This window comes from Mobula hypostoma, chromosome 12 (genome assembly GCF_963921235.1).
Source record: "Mobula hypostoma chromosome 12, sMobHyp1.1, whole genome shotgun sequence".
Classification (NCBI taxonomy): Eukaryota; Metazoa; Chordata; class Chondrichthyes; order Myliobatiformes; family Myliobatidae; genus Mobula; species Mobula hypostoma.
In genome coordinates this window covers 48,696,205-48,716,000 of record NC_086108.1, presented here as the reverse complement: position 1 = coordinate 48,716,000, position 19,796 = coordinate 48,696,205, and the positions used below count along the sequence as shown (strand labels likewise).

The following is a 19,796-nucleotide window of genomic DNA, read 5'->3' as shown; positions in this document are numbered from 1 at the left end:
TAAACTTGTTTGGTTGATGTACTTCTGTGCAATTCTGAATTTAAAAGCTCATTTCAGAAACTCTGGTTAGTTCTCCCCAGGTTGCAGGAGTCCCGCGGTTTAGGTTTGGACCACCTGAGGATATGAATCAGACTAGTTCAAGTCAGTCTGATCTTGGGCAGTTGGCGTCACAAGGAGGTAATATTTTTACAAAAGATTCTAAATCTTATCAACATAAATACTGCATATTATGCTCAATGGAGGTCCTTGAAACTAAATTGTAATCCTGAAGAGAACTGACATTCCGCTGATCAGTCAAGTAGGTCCTGGATTTGGTCAAGTTCTCTGGCAGTGAGTTCCATATATCTATAACTCTTTTCAAATTCTTTCCATTCATCTTAAATCTGTGCTTTCTTGTGTTTTTTTTTTATTCTCCTACCACAGCAAAAACAATCTATACCTCTATAATTTTATATTTTCTGTTTGGTCATCCCTCAGCCATCTCCACTCAAAACAAGCGTAATCTTGTCCAACCTGTTCGATATCTCAGGTCCTCAAATTTGGGCTCTGTATCCGTATTCCTGTGCTCCCTAGCTTTTAGTGTAATTTCTTACCCATAATTGACTTCCCAAGATGTATCACCTTGTACTTATTAAAATTAAATTCCATCTGCCAATGTTCCATGCAGCTTCCCATCTGACATTTCTGTTTTCAGTAGTCTCAGACAACCTTCATCACTATCTGCAGTATCAACATGAAATGTGAGATCATCTACTGTTAATTGTTTAATCAGATCAATGGCAGGTTATTTGCTTATTCTCATGATTTCACTGAGTTGGTTTTGTGTTAAAAGTATCCTCACCATGCTCCTACAGGATTGGGTATGTATGAGACACCAATTTACCTTGCTGCTGTTCATGAAGATGAATCTGGAGGCCGCAGTGTACCGACCACACCGCTGCAGGTTCATGCACCAGGTATGTATTTGTTGAAACTGCCCTAGTGGGAGGAAAAGCAATTGCACCAGGGATAGTGACTTTAATTTGCCGGTACTTTTCTGCTGAAAAATATATGAATTTTTCTTTGTTGCTTTTGACAATACAGTACAAATTTGGGCTTTTTTTTTTGTTGTAAAACAACTAAGACATACAAATTGCTAGTTTTGAATTACCTCGTCTAGCATAGTCTTTTTAACCTTCAGAAGGCAGAACTACACAATAAAAATAACTTTGCTATTGAGGTTGCTGTATGTAGCAACTCTTAATGAAGTTGGTCTGTTAATAATTTGGATATTTCTCTGCTATCCCTCCTTCCCGAACAACCTTCAGAAGGCAGCATCTGAAAACGCAGTAGCCTGAGCTTTACATCTAGCAAGTAACTATTCCATTTCATAACCCTGGCACTGTCACTGTCACAAATGTCTCTGATTTTTGCACAGGAGCTTCTATAATAGGAATGAAGAATTTTTAATGAAGTTAAGTTTGGATATTAGAGTAACTGCCAATTCCAGTGGAGATGTCAAAGTTGAAAGGGAAAGATGGATTGATGCATTTATAAATTTTTAAAAAAGCTATCTATCTGCTGTGACATTGAATGACGAGTAGGCTTGTGAGATTATTCAACCCTTTGTTGTGTTGCGAGTTTTTTTAATTGAATAGCTTTTTGTTTTACCTCACCCTTTTGTAAAATGGATCTATTTGTGGATTGCAATGATAGTTGAGGTTTTGTGTTGGTGAACTCAGTGATTACATATTCAATGTCAGGATTCTTTTGGTTATTGATTCTGAAGGCAGGTTGAGTTTTTGCATGTAAAAAAATTCCAAGGACACATGACCAGAAAAATGTTTACTTCTCTCAAAATGGCATCTGCTTTTTAAATAGCCCCCCCCCCACTTTTAGATTCTCCCTCAACAAAACAAGCATATAACTTTTTCAAGACCCCCAAGGACCTTAAATGTTTTAGTCAAGTTCTCTCAAACTCCTGCGATGCAAGCATAGCCTGTCTAAACAGTCCCTTGTGAGGTAACCTTTCCTTTTTGCAGGTAAACTTTTCTTTTGAACTACTTTCAATGTATTTGCATTCTTAAATAAGTATATTAATATTACATATTTGTTGCCTCATCATTTGATTTTTTAAAAAAATGTTGTAATCCCATATAGATACATAACAACTTTTTTTTTCCTTTCAGTGACTGTTTTCAGTGAGGGGCCACAGACAGATATAACTGAGCATGCCTCACAGTCTGTTCCTATGGTTGCAACATCCACAAGCAATCTGTCCAGCACAGTTGAATCTGGAGCTGGTGATGATGCGGATGAGGTGTTTATTGAAGGAGCAGACCAAGAAGGGTAAGAAGAAGGACTAGTGCTGTTCACTATCAGCACTTATTTTTAATCATTGACTTTTACAATTGATCAATTTGTTACGGTTTTCCAAAAATTAACTTACTTTGAAATGGCCTTTAGTGGTTTAATTTGACCAGAAATGTTGACTAAATTTTCAGTGGACTGTACATCAAAGGTGAATTGACCAACTGTTATGTGGAGCAAGACGGCATAGATAAGATCCTAAGTAATACTTTTAATTGGTATTTACAAAGGAAATTGACTTCGTAAAAGAAGGCATTAATAAGAAAGTAATAATTAATGCCTTGGTGAACTTAAAGGTAGATAAATCAGAGCAGGATGAGATGTAATCTGGGCTTTTAAGGTCGGGGGGGCAAGGGAAGAGATTGCTGGGGCTTTGAAATGTTTGCTAGCCACAAGTGAGATAGTAAATGGTTGGAGGATGGTAAACATAGTTTCCCTTTTCAAGAAGGACAGCGAGAATAGAGCCTGTTAATTACAGATAAATGAGCCTAATGGCAGTCATAGGGAAATTAATTAGAAAAACGAGCTGGATTCATGAGCATTTGGAAAGACATGGACTGGTCAGAGATGGTGAGCAAGACAGATCCTGTCTCAGCAATCTGTTTGAATATTTTCAGGAGTTTGTATGAGTGATGCCAGTGCAGAAGATGTGATTTACATAGACTTTCAGTTCAGTGCTTCACATTTGGGGACTAATCCAAAAGGCCTAGGGATCATGGGATCCAAGGGAAAGGGGAAATTTAGTTGAAAGCAAAATGTGGTAAATTGGCCAAGGGGCACAGCGCATGATGGTGGAGTGTTGTTTTTATGATTTAGATGTTGGTAACTAGTGGCGTTTCACAGGTCTCATTGCTGGCACCCTTGCTGTTTGTAACAAAAGTGAATAATGTTGAGGGCTTGATCAGTAAGTTTTCAGAAGACACAGGTATGGAATATATAGAAATCAATGCCATAGGCACAAGATATGCCCTTTATTGAGATGTGCTGTTGACCCCTCTATTCATGTTGATATCTTGGACTGCAAAATATTCAAGAATATACAAGCCCTAGTTAATAAGTTTGTAGATGACACTAAAATAGGTGGTATCATCAACAGTGAAGGTCATCAGGAATTACAGCGTGATCTTAGTTGTATAAGGGGCTTGGGAATAAAGTTTAATTTACTTGAATGTAAAGTGTGGCATATTGGAAAATTGAATCAAGGTGGAACGTTCATAGTGAGTAGTAGGTTCTTGCAGAATCTTGTAGAACAAGGGGACCTTGGAGTTACACTTCCATGAATGTTTGCAGTGACAGGTAGACACTATGATGGTGAAAGCTTTTTTGTATGGTGACCTTCATCTTTCCAGGTACAGAGTGTAGAAATTGATGTAATGCTGGGTATGCTTGACGTTGGTGAGGCAGCATTTGCAGTGTTGGTCATCCTGTCTATCATCTTGTTAAAGATGCTATTAAACTGGAAAGAATGCAGCAAGTTTTACAAGGAAATTGCCAGGGCTCAACAGTGTCATGACTCATAGGGTGAGGTTGAATAGGCTAGGAGTTTGTTCATTACAGCATCGGAGACTGAGTGGCACTATGTTATAGAGATTGAATGTAATCATGTGATGCATAGCTAAGATGAATGCACTTGTCTTTTTCCCAGGGTTGAGGAATCAAGAACTAGAGCATACAGCTTTAGATGAGAAGGGAAAGATTTAATAGAAACTGATGTCAGCTTTCTTTTTACACGAAAAGATGATATGTATATGCAGTGAGCTGCCAGAATAAGTGGTTGAGGCAGGTAAAATGACAGCTTTTAAAAGACAGTTGGACAGGTAGATGGATATCAAAGATTTAGAAGGATCTGGATGGAATACAGATACATTGGATTAGCTTGGATATGCATTATGGTTAACATGAATGAGTTGCGCTAAAGGGCTTACTTTCATGTTCTTTGACTCTTAATTACAAAGACTTATGTGAGGGGAATGTAGGTCTTGGGACAAGATAAAAATTCTTCCAACTTGCCATTATATAGGAATTGGTTTGTTGAGATGTTTTTGCTATGCTAACGATTTTCCATACCAATCTGCCTGTTGAATAGTGTAATGAATGTAACAATGACTTATCCTCTTATTTTCACCAAATCATACGATAAACTGTCTAACCAGTGCAGAATCTTGTTTCTGTTACTTTCATCTCCAAAAACCTCACCCCTCCCACCCAACACCTATACATTTCAAATAAAAGAAACAGTGTATTCTATGCTGTTAGAGTCCAAGTCCCTTATTACATGTCCCTATGTGGTGGAAAATCATGCTCACTGGAGCAATGCAGCATTTTCCATTTTAAATAATGTAAGTGAAGTGTGGCATACAGCATTTTTGCTGAACAACGTTTAAAGTCCATTTAAGAATTACAGGTCCAAGGGTGCAGAGCTGTTCTGGATGTTCATTGCGGGATCCTGAGATGAAAATCTGCTCATGCATTTGTTAACTGTTACACCGCAGTTGTGCTTGTTATGGTTTTAGTTTAAGTACATTTAGTTAACATTTTCCAAGCACTTTCTTAATTCTGGTTGAGGGAAGTGAATTGTATTCATCAGATCAATGATCTCTGCTATTGTGCATTTGATAGTTTGGTTTAACATCTTTTTTCATTTCCTATTCCGTTTTCTTTAAAGGCATCAACATAACTCAAATCAACTGTCTGTCCAGATGGTAGATTGGAAACTGTATATATTTATTTCTAGAAGTTCATTGACATGTTTATGCTCTAGTATAGTTTATTTATTTTTTTGTTTTAGTGTGACTTTAATATACGTTTCATTTGCAATTATTCATAATGAATCTTATGAGGAAAGTTTCATCCTCTGCAATGGTTAGCAGATAAACTAAAGGTACCTTTCTTTCCCTAGGCTTAGTTCAGATGTCATGTTGGAGATTGAAGGACATCAGGAGGAAGAATCTGCCCAGCCTTCAGACGAAGCTGATATTCCATCCACTAGTCAGGACCCTCCTTCTAGTTCAGCTGGTATGTAATTTGAAAGGGCTATGGTGGATTTATGTATTTTTTTTTTACACGGCCTGTAGATTCCACATGGTGCCCTTGTACCAAAAGGCATTGCCAGTCAATGAGAACAAATTCAGGGGGGGAGCAATGTTGTTAGTTCCACAAAATGTAATGGGAAGTATATTTAAAATTCGTGTAAATTTCTTTTTGCAGAAAGATGTATGCAATTTTGTAAGGCCTTTTCACAGTATCACACCTCTTAAGTCTTTGAGATTTATCATTGTGCTTTGCATCTGATGAAAATGTAAAGCTGGAAAGCTGGCAGCAGGGTCCCACAAATGGCAGTGTCATGATCAACATTTTCTGCATGGTGCTCATTGAAGGGTAAATTATCCAAGACACCAGTTCTTTTTAGGAACTCGTATCATACTGTGTCTTCTTTCTTGAATCAATTGAGGAAAAGTGCCCTGATTTAACACCTCTTAACACCACACCTCTAACAATTCTGAACTCTTTCCATACCATATTGGAATATCAGATTAATTTTGTATTAGGCTCTTCAGTGGGGTTTAAACCTGTAGCCTTCTGCTTCAGAGGTATTAGTTTACCTCAGTGGTTGATGCATTACTGTACAGATGACTTAAGATCACCTTGGAAGGCTATTTGTTAAAAAGAACACAAGAAACCTATTGTTTGTCATGAAGCTACCAGTATCATAAGTGTTTTTAATTTAGGTTTGATGTCCTTACTTATCCCCTTCTGTGAATATCGATTTGTTTATTTTTTTTGATAGATGCTGCCATCACACAACCTAAACCTTTAAGAAGAGTAAGGCTGTATCCACAGATGGGGAGAATTGCAGCTCGAGGACGACAATTCATTAGTCGAAGAGGCAAGAACAATTTCATTTTATATCGAGACCCTGCTTTACAGGGGAGAAATGAACACCAAGCAGGAAAAGGAAGGATTTTGACTGGAGTCTTTCGACAACAGTTTTGAGATGGGATTTTATGATATTTAAGTGTACATACAAAGTGGTGAAAAGGAACTCCTTCCTGATGGAAAAGCCAGGTTCTTCAGGGGGCTGTATATGTTTGTTCAGACCAGAGAATGTTTTTCTTAGGCATGTGGTGGGGTGGAAATCTAAGATTGGAGTCAATCTGTGACGGTGCCAACTGACCCAGCTAATATCTTTGTTAGGTAGAATATGGCCTCAGTTCTAGGTTAAGTATATTGATCTTTGCAGATATAATTCCAAGGAATGGCATTTGAGAAAGTTGTGCTTGAGATAACAGTATTTTTCTTTTATGATATAGAAAATATAGAAATTATCATAATCATAATCGTGCCAGACGCCGGTCCCCTAGGCCTGAGTCGACGTATTATTATATAGAAATGCATTGCACCAATGGAGTCCCATTTTTGTGTATTCCTACAACTCATTTTCACTCAGATGGCTATCAACTGCCCTTTGATTCTTTTGCCTTACAGTAGCCAGTTAACCTATCAGCACCTCCTTAAGATGAGGGAAGAATCCAAAGGAAACCCTTTGGGTCATGGGAGAAGGTGCAAACACCATACAGATGCTAGCTAACCATGCTAAACAGATCAGGGTTTCAAGAGTTGTAAATTTACCAGTAAATGAACATTTTGGAGTGTGCAATCTACAATAATGTATAAGGCTACATATTTATGCTTCAGTTTTTAATTGTACAGGGTTATATTGTAACACAGCAAGGAGATAATTCATTTTATAAAGCAGTTGTTCTCTGTCATAATTCCAGGTTATTATGTTTCCCATTTCCAGGTATGAACCTTTCAATGGGAGGAAGAAGAGGCATAAACAGAGGAAATCATAGTTGAAGAACATACTACTATGTGAATGAAGCATATTGATCTTTAGTCATTGGTTTGGCTCCTTGCTAAATAAAACAATTTTTTGAGCTTCCAACATTTGTGGGTTCCTGTCCTGTTAGTCTTTTTCCATGGAAAAATAAAATGCTTTCCTTTTTAATTTATGTTGAAACTTGTTATTCTTTCCTTTTTGGTTTGTTAAAGGCATTTGTACAAGTCCTTTGTTACACTTCTTTTCATATAAGTAGCTTTCTGGTTCACCGGATCAACCTTGTAGGATTTAGCTAAAATGGAGAGAAGTAAACGAAGGAATGATCAGACACATGAAATATTTAGTTTTCAAACTAGAAGTTGCTTCCTTTTACTGTGTGGATTGGAAAGGAACTTAAAACAATGTAAAGTTGAAATTTGAAATGCTTACATTGCTTGCTTGTAGTTAGCAAAGTTATTTTGATTATACTATACATCAGATCTTTATACAGTTAAATTATTTTCAATGGCTAACCATTCAGGGTGGAGAGGATAGGAAGGAAGCTCTTGTCAGAGTTCTAATGCTAGTGAATTAACTTTTAATAAGCAAAATTACTACAAAGGAGGGTTTTTTTTCTATTATTCGTGGTTTGTGATTCTAATGTAAGAACGGGGTTATTTTTCACCCACTATCACTACTGATGGGATTACGGAACCTTTGGCAATTCCATTATTTTAATCTCAAATAAACAATTTGTATCTGAAATCAACAGGCAATATTTTCTAGATTCTGGAAACCTGAAATGAAAACAAAAATGCTATAAGTACTCTGCAGGTCAGTCAGCATCTGTGGAGAGAGAAATGGAGCTAACATTTCCAGTTCTGGTGAAAGATTATCAAACTTCATTTCTCTGGATGCTGTCTGACTTGGGTATACAAGAGGTGCTGTGAGCTGTTTTCTTTGAAAGACTGGATGATGCAACACCTAACAGTATTATTACAATTCTTTATGAACAATTTGATGTTGGAATAAGACTAATCTTTTGCACATAAGCTCTACTGACCTTATGCTTTTATCTCTGCATATTGCTATCCTCAACAAAAAAAAATTGCCTTTGGTCTTAAGGACAGGAATATGAAATCTAATTTGATTCTGCTTTCTCATTTGCATTCCGTACCATTTCAAACTTGTCACCTTGAAAATTCTAAACACAAGTACATAGTCAGGTTTGTACAACTATATAGTGCTGCAAATTCTGCTGTCCCAGTAAATTAGTTGTATTAAGTTTCGAGGGCACTAGATCTTTGAGATAAGGTGCCAAGTACTGCTGCTGAGTTTTGACCAGGCTTTGTGTCATTAAAGCACACATTCTTATATGAGTTACAAAATTGGTGCTTTATGATCACATATTGTGGGACCCAAGTGAAATTGCTTAGGAGAAGTATGAACAGGCCTGGTCTCTTACCTAAAAGAGGAAATGTATGTAGTGGAATGGTTGCAACAAAATTTATCAGATTAATTCCTGTACTGAGAATTTTGTTATCTGAGGAAAGTCTGGGCCTTTTCTCTCATGCCTAGAAGACAGGATAGTTGCAATGATGTTCTCTGGTTGGAGATTGCAATACCAGTATCTCTCAAGTGTTAGCCATGTAGGGCAGAGGAGTAAAAGTTCCACCAAATTGATGTGAATCTTTGGTATTACCTATTCAGGAAACTGAGTATTTTTAGAACAGGTTCTTGGATGTTAAGAGATTGAGGGGTATGGGCTTAGTGCAGGCAAGTACTGAAGTAAAAGAATTAACTGCTCTTTTTCAGTGTTACAGCAACTACTTGAAATCTCCAGTTTTCATTTTATTCTTTCTGTATCTATCTGATGCCTTTTAGTATCTTGTGCATTAAGATGCCCACTTCCTTTTATGCCTTCAACTCTACATTTCGCCTTTAAGCAAATGTTTTGAACACTCTTCCACTTTTCCCAGGAGGATGATGATGTCATGCCTCCACCAAGAGATGTATTTCAGTAAGTTTACTTCCCGCAATATTTTTAGTGAATTTCTTGTTCTTATTTTTTGCAACTAGTTGGGCTTCTTAATGTTTTCTGCAAATTTGGAATTTAAATCTTTATTAAAATAATGGAAAAACTGATGTCTATGGTCTATGTTCTCAGATACAGTACTTTCCACATCTTACAATTAGAAAATTACCTTTATCCCAGCCTCTAAATGAACATTTTTTAAAAACTAATAAACAGTAAATGCCTCTGCCTACTTATGATCTTTCATACTTCCAGTTTATTGACCTGATGATTTAACAAACATCTGCTGTTCACAAATGCCTGCTAAGTAATGCATGTCTAAATACTCCCCTTCACTGAAATGAACTAATGCTTTCGACAGCTGCTGTTAAACTTGTTTAAATAGAGTAAAAGTTTTACTCATCCTTCTTAAATACCCTGTTGATAGCCAAGTGCACAAAAAGAAATCAGGCTGAACTTACCCCGTGAGAGCACATAATATTCGTATTTTTCTGGAAGTCCAGGATTTGGAAGTGAAATGGCTGATGTGACTGTTATAGGAAAGCCATGCCAGTTTTTCCTTATTGACATTTCAACAGAAAGTTCAGCTGAAAGAAAGTTAATTAGTAGTGGAAAGTAAATTATTTTATTGCGTAACACAAGAGAAGTAGTTAATGTATTTTCCTTTCTTTTGAGCTGGTTCAACTCTACCCAGTTCAGTCACTCATTTTGGAAAACTCGTTCTGCTCCAGAACTTCACATGATGCCTTGATATCAGATAAGTTCTTTGAAGCATAGGAGCACAGTGGCTAATTTGCATACTTCCGGTTCTTATTAGCTTGAGCCTGCTGATGAATTTTTTTTCAGTGATGTGGGGAGAAACTAAAAATATTGGCCTGAATGTAACTTTAATTTCTCCACTCTTTGAAATAGTGCCAAAGGAATTCACAGATTCCTGACAGAGCAACAGGACTTGACTTTCTGCTGTAGGATAAAATTGTTGCCCTTTCATGCCACAATCTCTCAGTACTGCACAGGATAGTCAGCTTTAGAGTTTTGTTCTTTGGAATGGGATAAACTCACTGTCTTCCGACTGAGATGTAGATGCTACCAGGCAAATCTCAGTTAATCTGCCTTGGTTTGCAACTAGGAAATTAATCTTCCAACAACTTCATGTAAATTAAGGCTTTCAACCAATGTTCCCATATGTTCAAATACAGCTACCTAGGGTGAGAAGGATCATTCAACATTATTCAGTTTTAATGATAAATTCAAGATTTATGACAATTTGCATTAATTTTAACTATACTGTAAGAGCCAGATGCTTATTTAAAAAAAACACAATTGCCCTCATTTTTCTCTCTCGACATTTGCTCTACTTGCGTATTCTATTCAAAAGGTTTATAGTATCTGTTTTGGGGGGGAAAAAATCACCAAAAAGCTGCAGATGAAGAATTAACATATTTCTGATCTGTTCCAGTGCAAATCTTTTTTTGATTTAAAAACTTAAAAACAAAATTAAAAAGTCCAGACAGGTCAATTCAATGGGTTGAATCACTAGCATCATTCCAGATTGTACCATTATATAACTTGCACCTGAAAAAATAAGATATTAAAAAGAAATAATTGCCCAATTTCTAAGCAATTATAAAAATTAGATCAACATTTATGAAACTCTCTCTCAATAACCACATAAATAGTAGCAATGTGCTTAGTTTTGTGCTTTCTGCAAAATTATCCATTGTATTTTTTGGGAAAAAGTACAAGATATGATTTGCTGTTCCAAAACTATCATTCTTGAATAGTTGTGCATGTCATACTTCAGAATGTGTTCAGAACAAAGTTTAAACTTTATATTTGCACAACAAATTTAGTAATTGAGCCAAATAAAATTTATTTTAATTCAGTAAAATTGTTTATTGGCATCTCCATTTTCCTTAATACTCAAGGCTTATGAATCTTAGCCTAGCCAATGAACGGAAAATAACTCTGACAGTCAAATACTAAATTTTAATTGTTTTGGAAGTTGACTAACTTTGAACTCCATAAGATGGCTTCAAAACCATGTGCTTTAGTTACTGAATCTGAGCACAGAAGAATTCTGTACCTGTAGTTTGAAGTTTCCTGCTTTTCTGTATGGCAACCATTGTTTGCCGCCTGTAACGTCTTGCCACCTGATAAGTATAGGGGTGAGTGCGTTCTTGTGGGCAAGATGTGATGGGTCTTTGATATACATATTTCTGGTATAATCCACCTGGAATACAGAATGCATTTAATTATGAAAATTAATTCCCAAATTTTGTGCATTTACAGTGCAGTTGCACAAACTTAAAGGGAATTACTTACAATGAAAGACTGCTAATTAGCCCTTCAAGTCCATGCTAACTCACGGCAAAGCAATCTACTCAGTCCCAATCCATGTCTTATTTCCCCCTCATTCCTTTCAACTCCCCTTCATTTCTCGTTCTATTTGCCTACACTAGTGCTATTTTCAATGGCCAATTCATGTACCAACATCTTTGGGATATGGAAGTAAACCAGAGTACATGGGAAAGCCACAGTTATAAGGAGAACGTGAAAACTCTACACAGAACACCTTTGATCAAACCCAGGTTGCCTGAGCTGTAAGTTTGCTCTTGTTAATAATGTCTGATGTTTAGTAATGAAATAGTGTACTTTTGAAGACAAACATTAAAATACGATACGATGCATTGCATGTGTAAACATTCATTAATCAGAAAAAATAAATAGGGAAAATATTTTTACAAGGGAACCGAAATAACCTTTTTTGAAGAAATACACCATTTCAGGTCTGTTACGGTATGCAGCCACTGAAAGTGTAGCCGTTATTTCCCCACTCAATCCTGAAAAGCCGGCTGCAATTCTTCGAGGATAGCCACTGTCCATGTGCCCATTCTGAAATCGCCAGTACTGGTCTCCCTATAAATTCAACAAGAATCGATGCTTTAAGAGAAGTTTCTATTGAAACGCAATTAATAAACTGACACACTTAAGTAGGTGGGAATTCAAATTAAACAGCCGTCGCATTGATAACACATTCCATTTGGTTCTTTTTAAACTCATTCTGCTGCAGATTGGATAAATTTGCAGGAAGTTCAATAAATGGAATTCATTGTTATCCACACTGCTCAGTTTTTACAGTACCTGAATTTGAGTACAAGGAGTCACTTACCAAGTAGTATTTCCAAGTACAATTCTGCTCTCAATTTCCTAATAGTTTTTGCAATGCACAACTCTTTGCTAGAGGTGCTACAAGATCCCCCCACCACCAGCTGAAAGCTGAGCCAATGGCCAATTAAACACATAGCGAATTGAACTCAAAGTACCTCTGGTTATGGCAGTTGCCTTTTTGACTTTAATTGTGGGCATGTCCAATACAAATTTATTGTCATTATCAGCTGTTGTGTTCATTGTTTTGTGTTAGCATTCTTGGAGAATAGGCTCTCTGCATTTTACCTGTACTCTTTCACCACCTCTCTTAATGGTAGCTTGTGTATTAGAATTAGATTTAAAATTTTTTTCATTTTTTTCTTGCAACAAGGGAGTAAAAATCTTTTATTTTACGTCTCCATTGCTATGTACAAGCAGTAAGGAAGGAAAATGTAGGATATTGCCCAAAAACTGATTGTGTTCTGTATACATGTATGTACAGTCAGATATGCAATCAGATCAATGTGTACTGATCAATCTGGCCTGGTGAAAGAAGCTGTCCTGGAGCCTGTTGGTCCTGGCCTTAATGCTATGGTACCATTTACCAGAGGGAAGCAGCTGAAACAGATTGTGGTTGGGGTGGCTGTAGTCCCTGTTGATCCTCTGGGCCCTTTTTACACATCTGCTGCTGTAAATGTCCTGAATAGAAGAAAGTTCACATCTACAGATGTGCTGGGCTGTCCACACCACTCTCTGGAGTGCCTTGTGATTGAGGGTAGTACAATTCCCAGACCAGGCAGTGACACAGTCAGGATGCTCTTGGTGATGGTGCCCCTGAAGAAAGTCCTGAGGGTTTGGGGATTCATGTGAAACTTCTTCAGCCACCTTGAGGTGAAAGAGGTGCTGTTGTGCTTTTTTCACCACACAGCTGGTACGTACGGTTCAGGTGAGATCCCCAGTGATGTGTATACCAAGAAATTTGAAAATACTCACCCTCTCAAATACAGTCCCATTGATGTCAATAGGGCCTAGCCTGTCTCCATTCCTCCTGTAATTCACAATTAGCTCCTTTGCTTTTTCGACATTGAGAGAGAGGTTGTTTTCCACTGTGTTGGCATTGACTTCTCTGTAGGCCAAATCTTAAGAACTCTCCCCACGTCCTAAGAACTTTCTACAGGGGCACAATTGAGAGCATCCTGACTGGCCGCATCACTGCCTGGCAGAGGAACTGTGACTCCCTTTGTCGCAGGACTCTGCAGAGAGTGGTGCGGACAGTCCAGCGCATCTGTAGTTGTAAACTTACCATTATTCAGAACATTTACAAGGACAGGTGTGTAAAAAGGGCCCATGAGATCACTGGGGACCCAAGCCATCCCAATCACAATCTATTCCAGCTGCTACCATCCAGGAAGTGGTACCGCAGCATAAACACCAGGACCAACAGGCTCCGGGACAGCTTCCACCAGGCCATCAGACTGATGGACTCGCGCTGATTTGAGTGTACTCTATATTACATTGACTGTTTTATTTATTATAAATTACTATGATTGCACATTGCACATTTAGATAGAGACATAACGTAAGGATTTTTACTCGTGTATGTAAAGGATGTAAGAAATAAAGTTAATTCAATTCAATTCATCGTTGGAAATTAGGCCTATCAATGTCGTGTCAAGTGCAAATTTGATCAGCGGATTGGAGCTGTGCACAACAACACAGTCATGGGTGTAGAGGGAGTAGAGGAGGGGGCTCAGGACATAGCTCTGGGGGTTTCCTGTGTTGAGGGTCAGAGGGGCAGAGGTGAGGGTGCTCATCCTTACCACCAGCCGGCGATTCGACAGGAAGCCCAAGATCCAGCTAGCTGTACAAGGCAGGGTGCAGGCCCAGGTGTCTGAGCTTCTTGTCAAATGCTGAACTGTAGTCCAAGAATAGCATTCTAACATAAGCATCCCACTTTTCCAGGTGAGTGAGGATGGTGTGTAGTGCTGTAATTATGTTATCATTTGTTCATCGGTTATGTCGGTAGGTGAATTGTAGGGGGTCCAGTGTGGGTGGTAGCATGCTGTAGACGTAGTCCTTGACCAGCCTCTCCAAGCATTTGCTTATGATTGAGGTGAGTGTGACAGGATGCCAATCATTCATACATACTATCTTGGTTTTTTTTGTCTAGCCTCAATGGTGAGTGCAGAGATTATGGATAATAGATTGCAAATGTAGGTGTGTAATTTCCAGCACCTTTCTGATGTAGTCTTAATTTAGAGGTGCAATTGGAGACCCATGTTTGCATGATCTTGTGATGCTTTTTGCATCAGTATGGTTGCTTTGCAATTCAGATTTTTGCAGTTCTTGTAAGCAACAACCTTGTAATTGATTGCATAGATGAAATGAAAGCAGTAGGCCAGAAACCTTTCGTAATATTATCTGGACTGAACAGCCTGGAAGTGTGGTGCAGCAGAATCTACACAAACTTCAGAATCAACCTAGATAAATAAATTGCCGGGCCAGAGGGATATGACGATGTGTGGGACAAATTGATCTTGTATTTCAAAGATCCTATGTTACTTTTTGTGTTCTGCATCTTTAGAATGAAAGCTGTGAGAGGGAATGTTAGGTTGGTTTCTTGAGAAAAGACATGGGAAAATGTTAAATCAGCAGCCATTCTGCTTTACAGCAATTACAAACACCATTGTTATTTTGATCTCCTCATTGGACAAGGAATAGGACAAAGAAACTTACCTTAAAAAAGTATGTATTTCCAAGGCAGTTGCACCTTGTGAAGACGGTGTCTATTGGGGATGGAATGCCCCACACATCACTGATCCTATGTGGATGGTCTAATAATTGTCCTTTCTGGTTTATTGTCCAAAATAAATGGCCTGAAAACATAAAATTAAGCCACAATTCAGCTTTGTCAAATGGAAAGGATAACTGGTGTTTACGAATATCTTAAATTAAGAACCCTTGCCATCCAGGTCATGCCCACTTCTCATTGCTACCATCAGGGACGAACCTGAAGACCCACACTCTCCATTTTAGGAACAGCTTCTTCCCTCTCACCATCAGATTCTGAACAGACCATGATCACTATCTCACTTTTTGCTTTCTTTTTGCGCTACTTATTTTTTATATTTCCTGTTGTAACATATTGTAATTTGTAATGTATTGACTGTTCTGTCATAAAGCAACACATTACTGGACATATGCCAGTGATAATAAACCTGATTCTGCTACTTCTTAATGATTGCTAGGCAAATAATCAATGATATGATCAGCACTGAGCATTTAATGCCATTATATTATTGGCAAAGACAGATGGATTTAAATTCCAATTTACTTAATCCTATATTCTACTGGAAAACATTCAACATCCTCTCCCAATCTTCCTGGTCAATGTATTAGCTTCATTTGGGCAGCTTGTGAGCTGTAACATTTCCACTTCAGCAGACCCGCCCATTCTGATTGGCATTCACTCCCTTTGGATTAAAAAAAATGAGCCAAACCTAAGACATAAAACATTCCTCTCTGTTAAATCAGCTTGTGATCAGTCCATCCATTTTTAATCATGTGTAACTTCTGAGATTTGTCCAGAGTTGAGGCACTGACACTCTCCCAGAGGTGGAGCCAAACATCAGAAAAAAGTATTCAGATTCGCATTTAGATTTTTTAAAATATATTTACAAAGTTTCTTTAACATCTTACCTCTAAAAATATATGTGGTTCCATTTTGTAGAGTTGTCATAGCATCTGAAGGCTTCTTATTACACAAATTGGGATCATTAAGGATGTCTAAATGATAATTTTAATAATAATTTGATTTTAAAATCAAGAAATCATCCACATCTCATAATTGTTAACATTTGTTGAAACTTTCATTTCATGCTTAGTTATATGATTCATTGACAACTTACCACTTGTGATATTCAACATCATGTGCCATAGAGATGCAGTGTTAAAGCATTATTCAAGTCAGAGTACTACAGTTCTTCAGCCATCTAGACCATACCAACCTAATCTTCTGCCTAGTCCCATCTACCTGCCACTGGACCATATCCCTCCCATCCATGCATCTATCCACAATTCTCTTAAATGTTGCAATTGTACTCCCATCTACCATTTCCGCGGACAGCTCGTTCTACACGCAGACCATCTTCTGAGCGGAGTTCCTCTCTAGATTCCACTTAAGTATGTCAACTTTCACCCTAAAACTACGACCTCTAGATCTCACCCAACCTCAGAGGAAAAAGTCTACATACATTCACCTTAACGATACCCCACATAATTTTGTATACATTTTTAAGATCTCATTCTCCTGTACCCCAGAGAATAAAATCCTAACCTTTCCATATAACTCAGGTCCTCAAGTCCCAACAGCATCCTTGTAAATTTTCTCTGCACTGTTTCAAGCTTATTGATATACTTCCTGTGGATATATGACTAGAAATGCACACAGTATTCCAAATTTGGCCTCAGTAATATCTTATATAACTAACAGAACATCCCATATCCTGTACTCAGTGCCCTGATTTATGAAAGCCAATATGCCAAAAGCTCTCTTTACAACCTCATCTACCTATGATGCCATTTTCAAGGAATTATGTGTTTCCATTCATTCTACTGCATACCTCAAAACCTTACCATTCACTGTGTTAGTCTTTCCAGGCTTGTCCTCCCAAAGTGCAACACCTTACACTTGTCTGCATTAAATTTCAATGGCCATTTTTCAGTCCATTTTCCCAGAAGGTCCAAGATCATGCTGCAAAATTTGATAGCTTTCCTCAATATCCACAATATCCCCCACCATGGTGTCATCTGCAAATTTACTGATCTTACCCCATTATCATCTAAATCATTAATATAGATGATAAACTATAATGAACCTAAGGCACACCACTAGTCACAGGCCTAGAGTCAGAGAGACAGCTACCTACTACCACTCCGTCTTTGCCCATGAAACAAATGTTGAATCTAACTGAGGACTTCATCCTGAATATCAAGCAAGTTAATGTTTTAACCAGTCTGCCTTTGTCAAAGACCTTGCTAAAACCTGTATAAATAACATTCACTGCCTTTTCTTGGTAACTTCCTCAAATAAATACGGCATATGTTTGGTTAGACACAACCTACCAAGCATAAAGCCATGTTGGCTATCCCTGATCAGGCCCTATCTATCCAAATATTTACATACCCTGTCCCTTGTGTGGGCACATGTCCAAGTGGTTAAGGCAATGGACTAGCGACCTGAAGGTCGTGAGTTCGAGCCCCAGTTGATGGAACGTGTTGTGTCCTTGAGCAAGGCACTTAATCACACATTGCTCTGCGACGACACTGGTGCCAAGCTGTATGGGTCCTAATGCCCTTCTCTTGGACAACATCGATGGTGTGGAGAGGGGAGACTTGCAGCATGGGCAACTGCTGGACTTCCATACAACCTTGCCCAGGCCTGTGCACTGGAGAGTGAAGACTTTCCAGGTGCAGATCCATGGTCTCGCAAGACTAACAGATGCCTGTCCCTTAGACCACCTTCTAATAATTTTTCCATGACTAATGTAAGACTCACACTGCCTATAATTTGTTGGCTTATTCTTAAAGCCTTTTTAAAACAACAGAACAGCATTAGTTATCCTCCAGTCCTCCAGCACTTCACCCATGGTAAAGAATGTTTTAAATGTTTCTGCCAGGACCGCTGCAATTTCTGCACTAGCCACCTACAAGGCCCAAGTAGACACCTTGTCAGACCCTAGGGGTTTATTCACCCTAATTTGCCGCAAGAAAGCCAGCACCACCTCTCCTGTAATCCAGATCTGGTTCATGACCTTACTACACATTTGCCTCAATTCTACAGTCTCTGTGGCTGTCCACAGAGTAAATACAGATCTTCCCTCATCTTCTTTGGCTCCATGCATAGATGACGACAATGATGATCTTCGAGGATCATTTTTGTCCCTTGCTATCCTTTTGCTCTTAATATAGTGCTAGAATCTTTTAATATTCTTGCTTACCTTGTCTGCAGAGAAACCTCATGCCTTCTTTTAGCACACCTGATTTCTCTCTGAAGTGTTCCCTTGCACATCTTATACTCATCGAGTCACTCACTTGACCCTAACTGCTTGTACCTGATATGTGCCACTTTCTTCTTCTTCACCAGGGCCTCCATGTTCTGTTATACCACATTACTGAAGTGACTATGTCCCTACAGAAGTATTCCAACATATTTGCTTCTTCTCTGGTGTTATCCTACATTATTTTTTGTAGTATTTATTTTATTTGTAAGTTATACATCTTTACATCCTTGCACTGTACTGCTATCACAAAACAACAAATTTCATGCCTTATGGAAATGATAATAAATCTGATTTTCATTACTGAATTCAGTTTCATAACTTGTCATGGATCAATTTGAAACCAAGATATAGGGGTTACATATCTGTAGACAATAGGTTACAGGAGCTTCCTTTCTGAATGTGCAACAATCATTAACTGCCACTGCACCTCTTTCCTTCAAACACTTTTTTACTGCTCATTTACTTATGCATATTTGGAGCCCTTTGCTTAATGTTTTCTTCTGTTCTGAGTTCCTACATGGATACCCTCAACATGAATTATAATCAACAGCAAATAAATTGAATGTCCTACCTTCATATGATTGGGGTTTTCCAATTATCCGATTTGTCCCTTCATGAGTTGGTTCAGTTACCATGTTATCACCCCTAGTAGGATTAGGGACCTATGAAAAATAACAGTTAAGTGTTTTTTTTTCTCCAATGAATAGCTTATTTGACTTTTATTTTCTGAAATGGATGACCTTTACCTGGGCTGAAATCTTTTGCAGGACAATGCTACAATTATGCCACTGACAATTGATTAGACCATTATGATGCTTTTCAATTAGGCATAATTATGACACTGTAATATCTCAAACCTACTTGAACCTTTTAAAATCTGTATTATGCAAATCAGATGAACCTACTTCTAAAAGAGCTGCTGATGAATGTAGTGCACACTTTCAAAGAAAGGCATTGTGCTTCCACCAAAAAAAATCTTTGTCAGAAATAACTGGGGTGGAAGAAATACTGTAAATTTCTCCTGTCAAAAGCACCAAGCTGACACAGTCCTCTCACTGCTGTTTTTCTGCATCCAGAACTTGCAGTGTCATTAATTGTTAAGGGGTTCTCCCTGGAGATGGAGGGGAAGGGAGTGTTGGCTTCTACTGAGAGCCTAAAGCACTGACCAAATTATTTCTGATTCGAGTAACAGCTTCTCTCTTGAGTACTTGAGAAATAACCAGCACAAAACTCTTTCCTTTGCAGATTTGTGCTGGAAGCAGGAGACTTCAATTTTAAAATTATTTTCTTGTGGAATTGCAGTTGGAGATAGAGCTGAATTCAACCTTCAAGGTGGACAATTAAGTTTCTTTTTAAATAACTATTTCTATTAGCAAGCATA

The 19,796-nt window shown here is 38.0% G+C and overlaps 2 protein-coding genes across 8 annotated transcripts in view; one reads left to right on the top strand and one right to left on the bottom strand.

Annotated features, from left to right (window-relative positions):
- The window catches only part of tprb (translocated promoter region b, nuclear basket protein), a 77,809-nt gene extending 70,520 nt beyond the window's left edge, over positions 1-7,289 (top strand). For all 5 annotated transcript variants that reach the window (XM_063064035.1, XM_063064032.1, XM_063064033.1 and 2 more), the window contains exons 46-51: positions 71-177; positions 855-956; positions 2,169-2,328; positions 5,249-5,364; positions 6,137-6,235; positions 7,151-7,289. In XM_063064035.1, coding sequence (XP_062920105.1) covers positions 71-177; positions 855-956; positions 2,169-2,328; positions 5,249-5,364; positions 6,137-6,235; positions 7,151-7,206 — 640 coding nt within the window. In that variant the 3' untranslated portion in view covers positions 7,207-7,289. The remainder of the gene's footprint in view (positions 1-70; positions 178-854; positions 957-2,168; positions 2,329-5,248; positions 5,365-6,136; positions 6,236-7,150) is intronic.
- Positions 7,033-19,796, bottom strand: part of prg4b (proteoglycan 4b) — a 38,414-nt gene continuing 25,650 nt past the window's right edge. For all 3 annotated transcript variants that reach the window (XM_063064029.1, XM_063064030.1, XM_063064028.1), the window contains 7 exons: positions 18,987-19,077; positions 16,053-16,139; positions 15,090-15,229; positions 11,966-12,122; positions 11,290-11,436; positions 9,665-9,790; positions 7,033-7,481 (listed from right to left, as the gene is read on the bottom strand). In XM_063064029.1, coding sequence (XP_062920099.1) covers positions 7,396-7,481; positions 9,665-9,790; positions 11,290-11,436; positions 11,966-12,122; positions 15,090-15,229; positions 16,053-16,139; positions 18,987-19,077 — 834 coding nt within the window. In that variant the 3' untranslated portion in view covers positions 7,033-7,395. The remainder of the gene's footprint in view (positions 7,482-9,664; positions 9,791-11,289; positions 11,437-11,965; positions 12,123-15,089; positions 15,230-16,052; positions 16,140-18,986; positions 19,078-19,796) is intronic.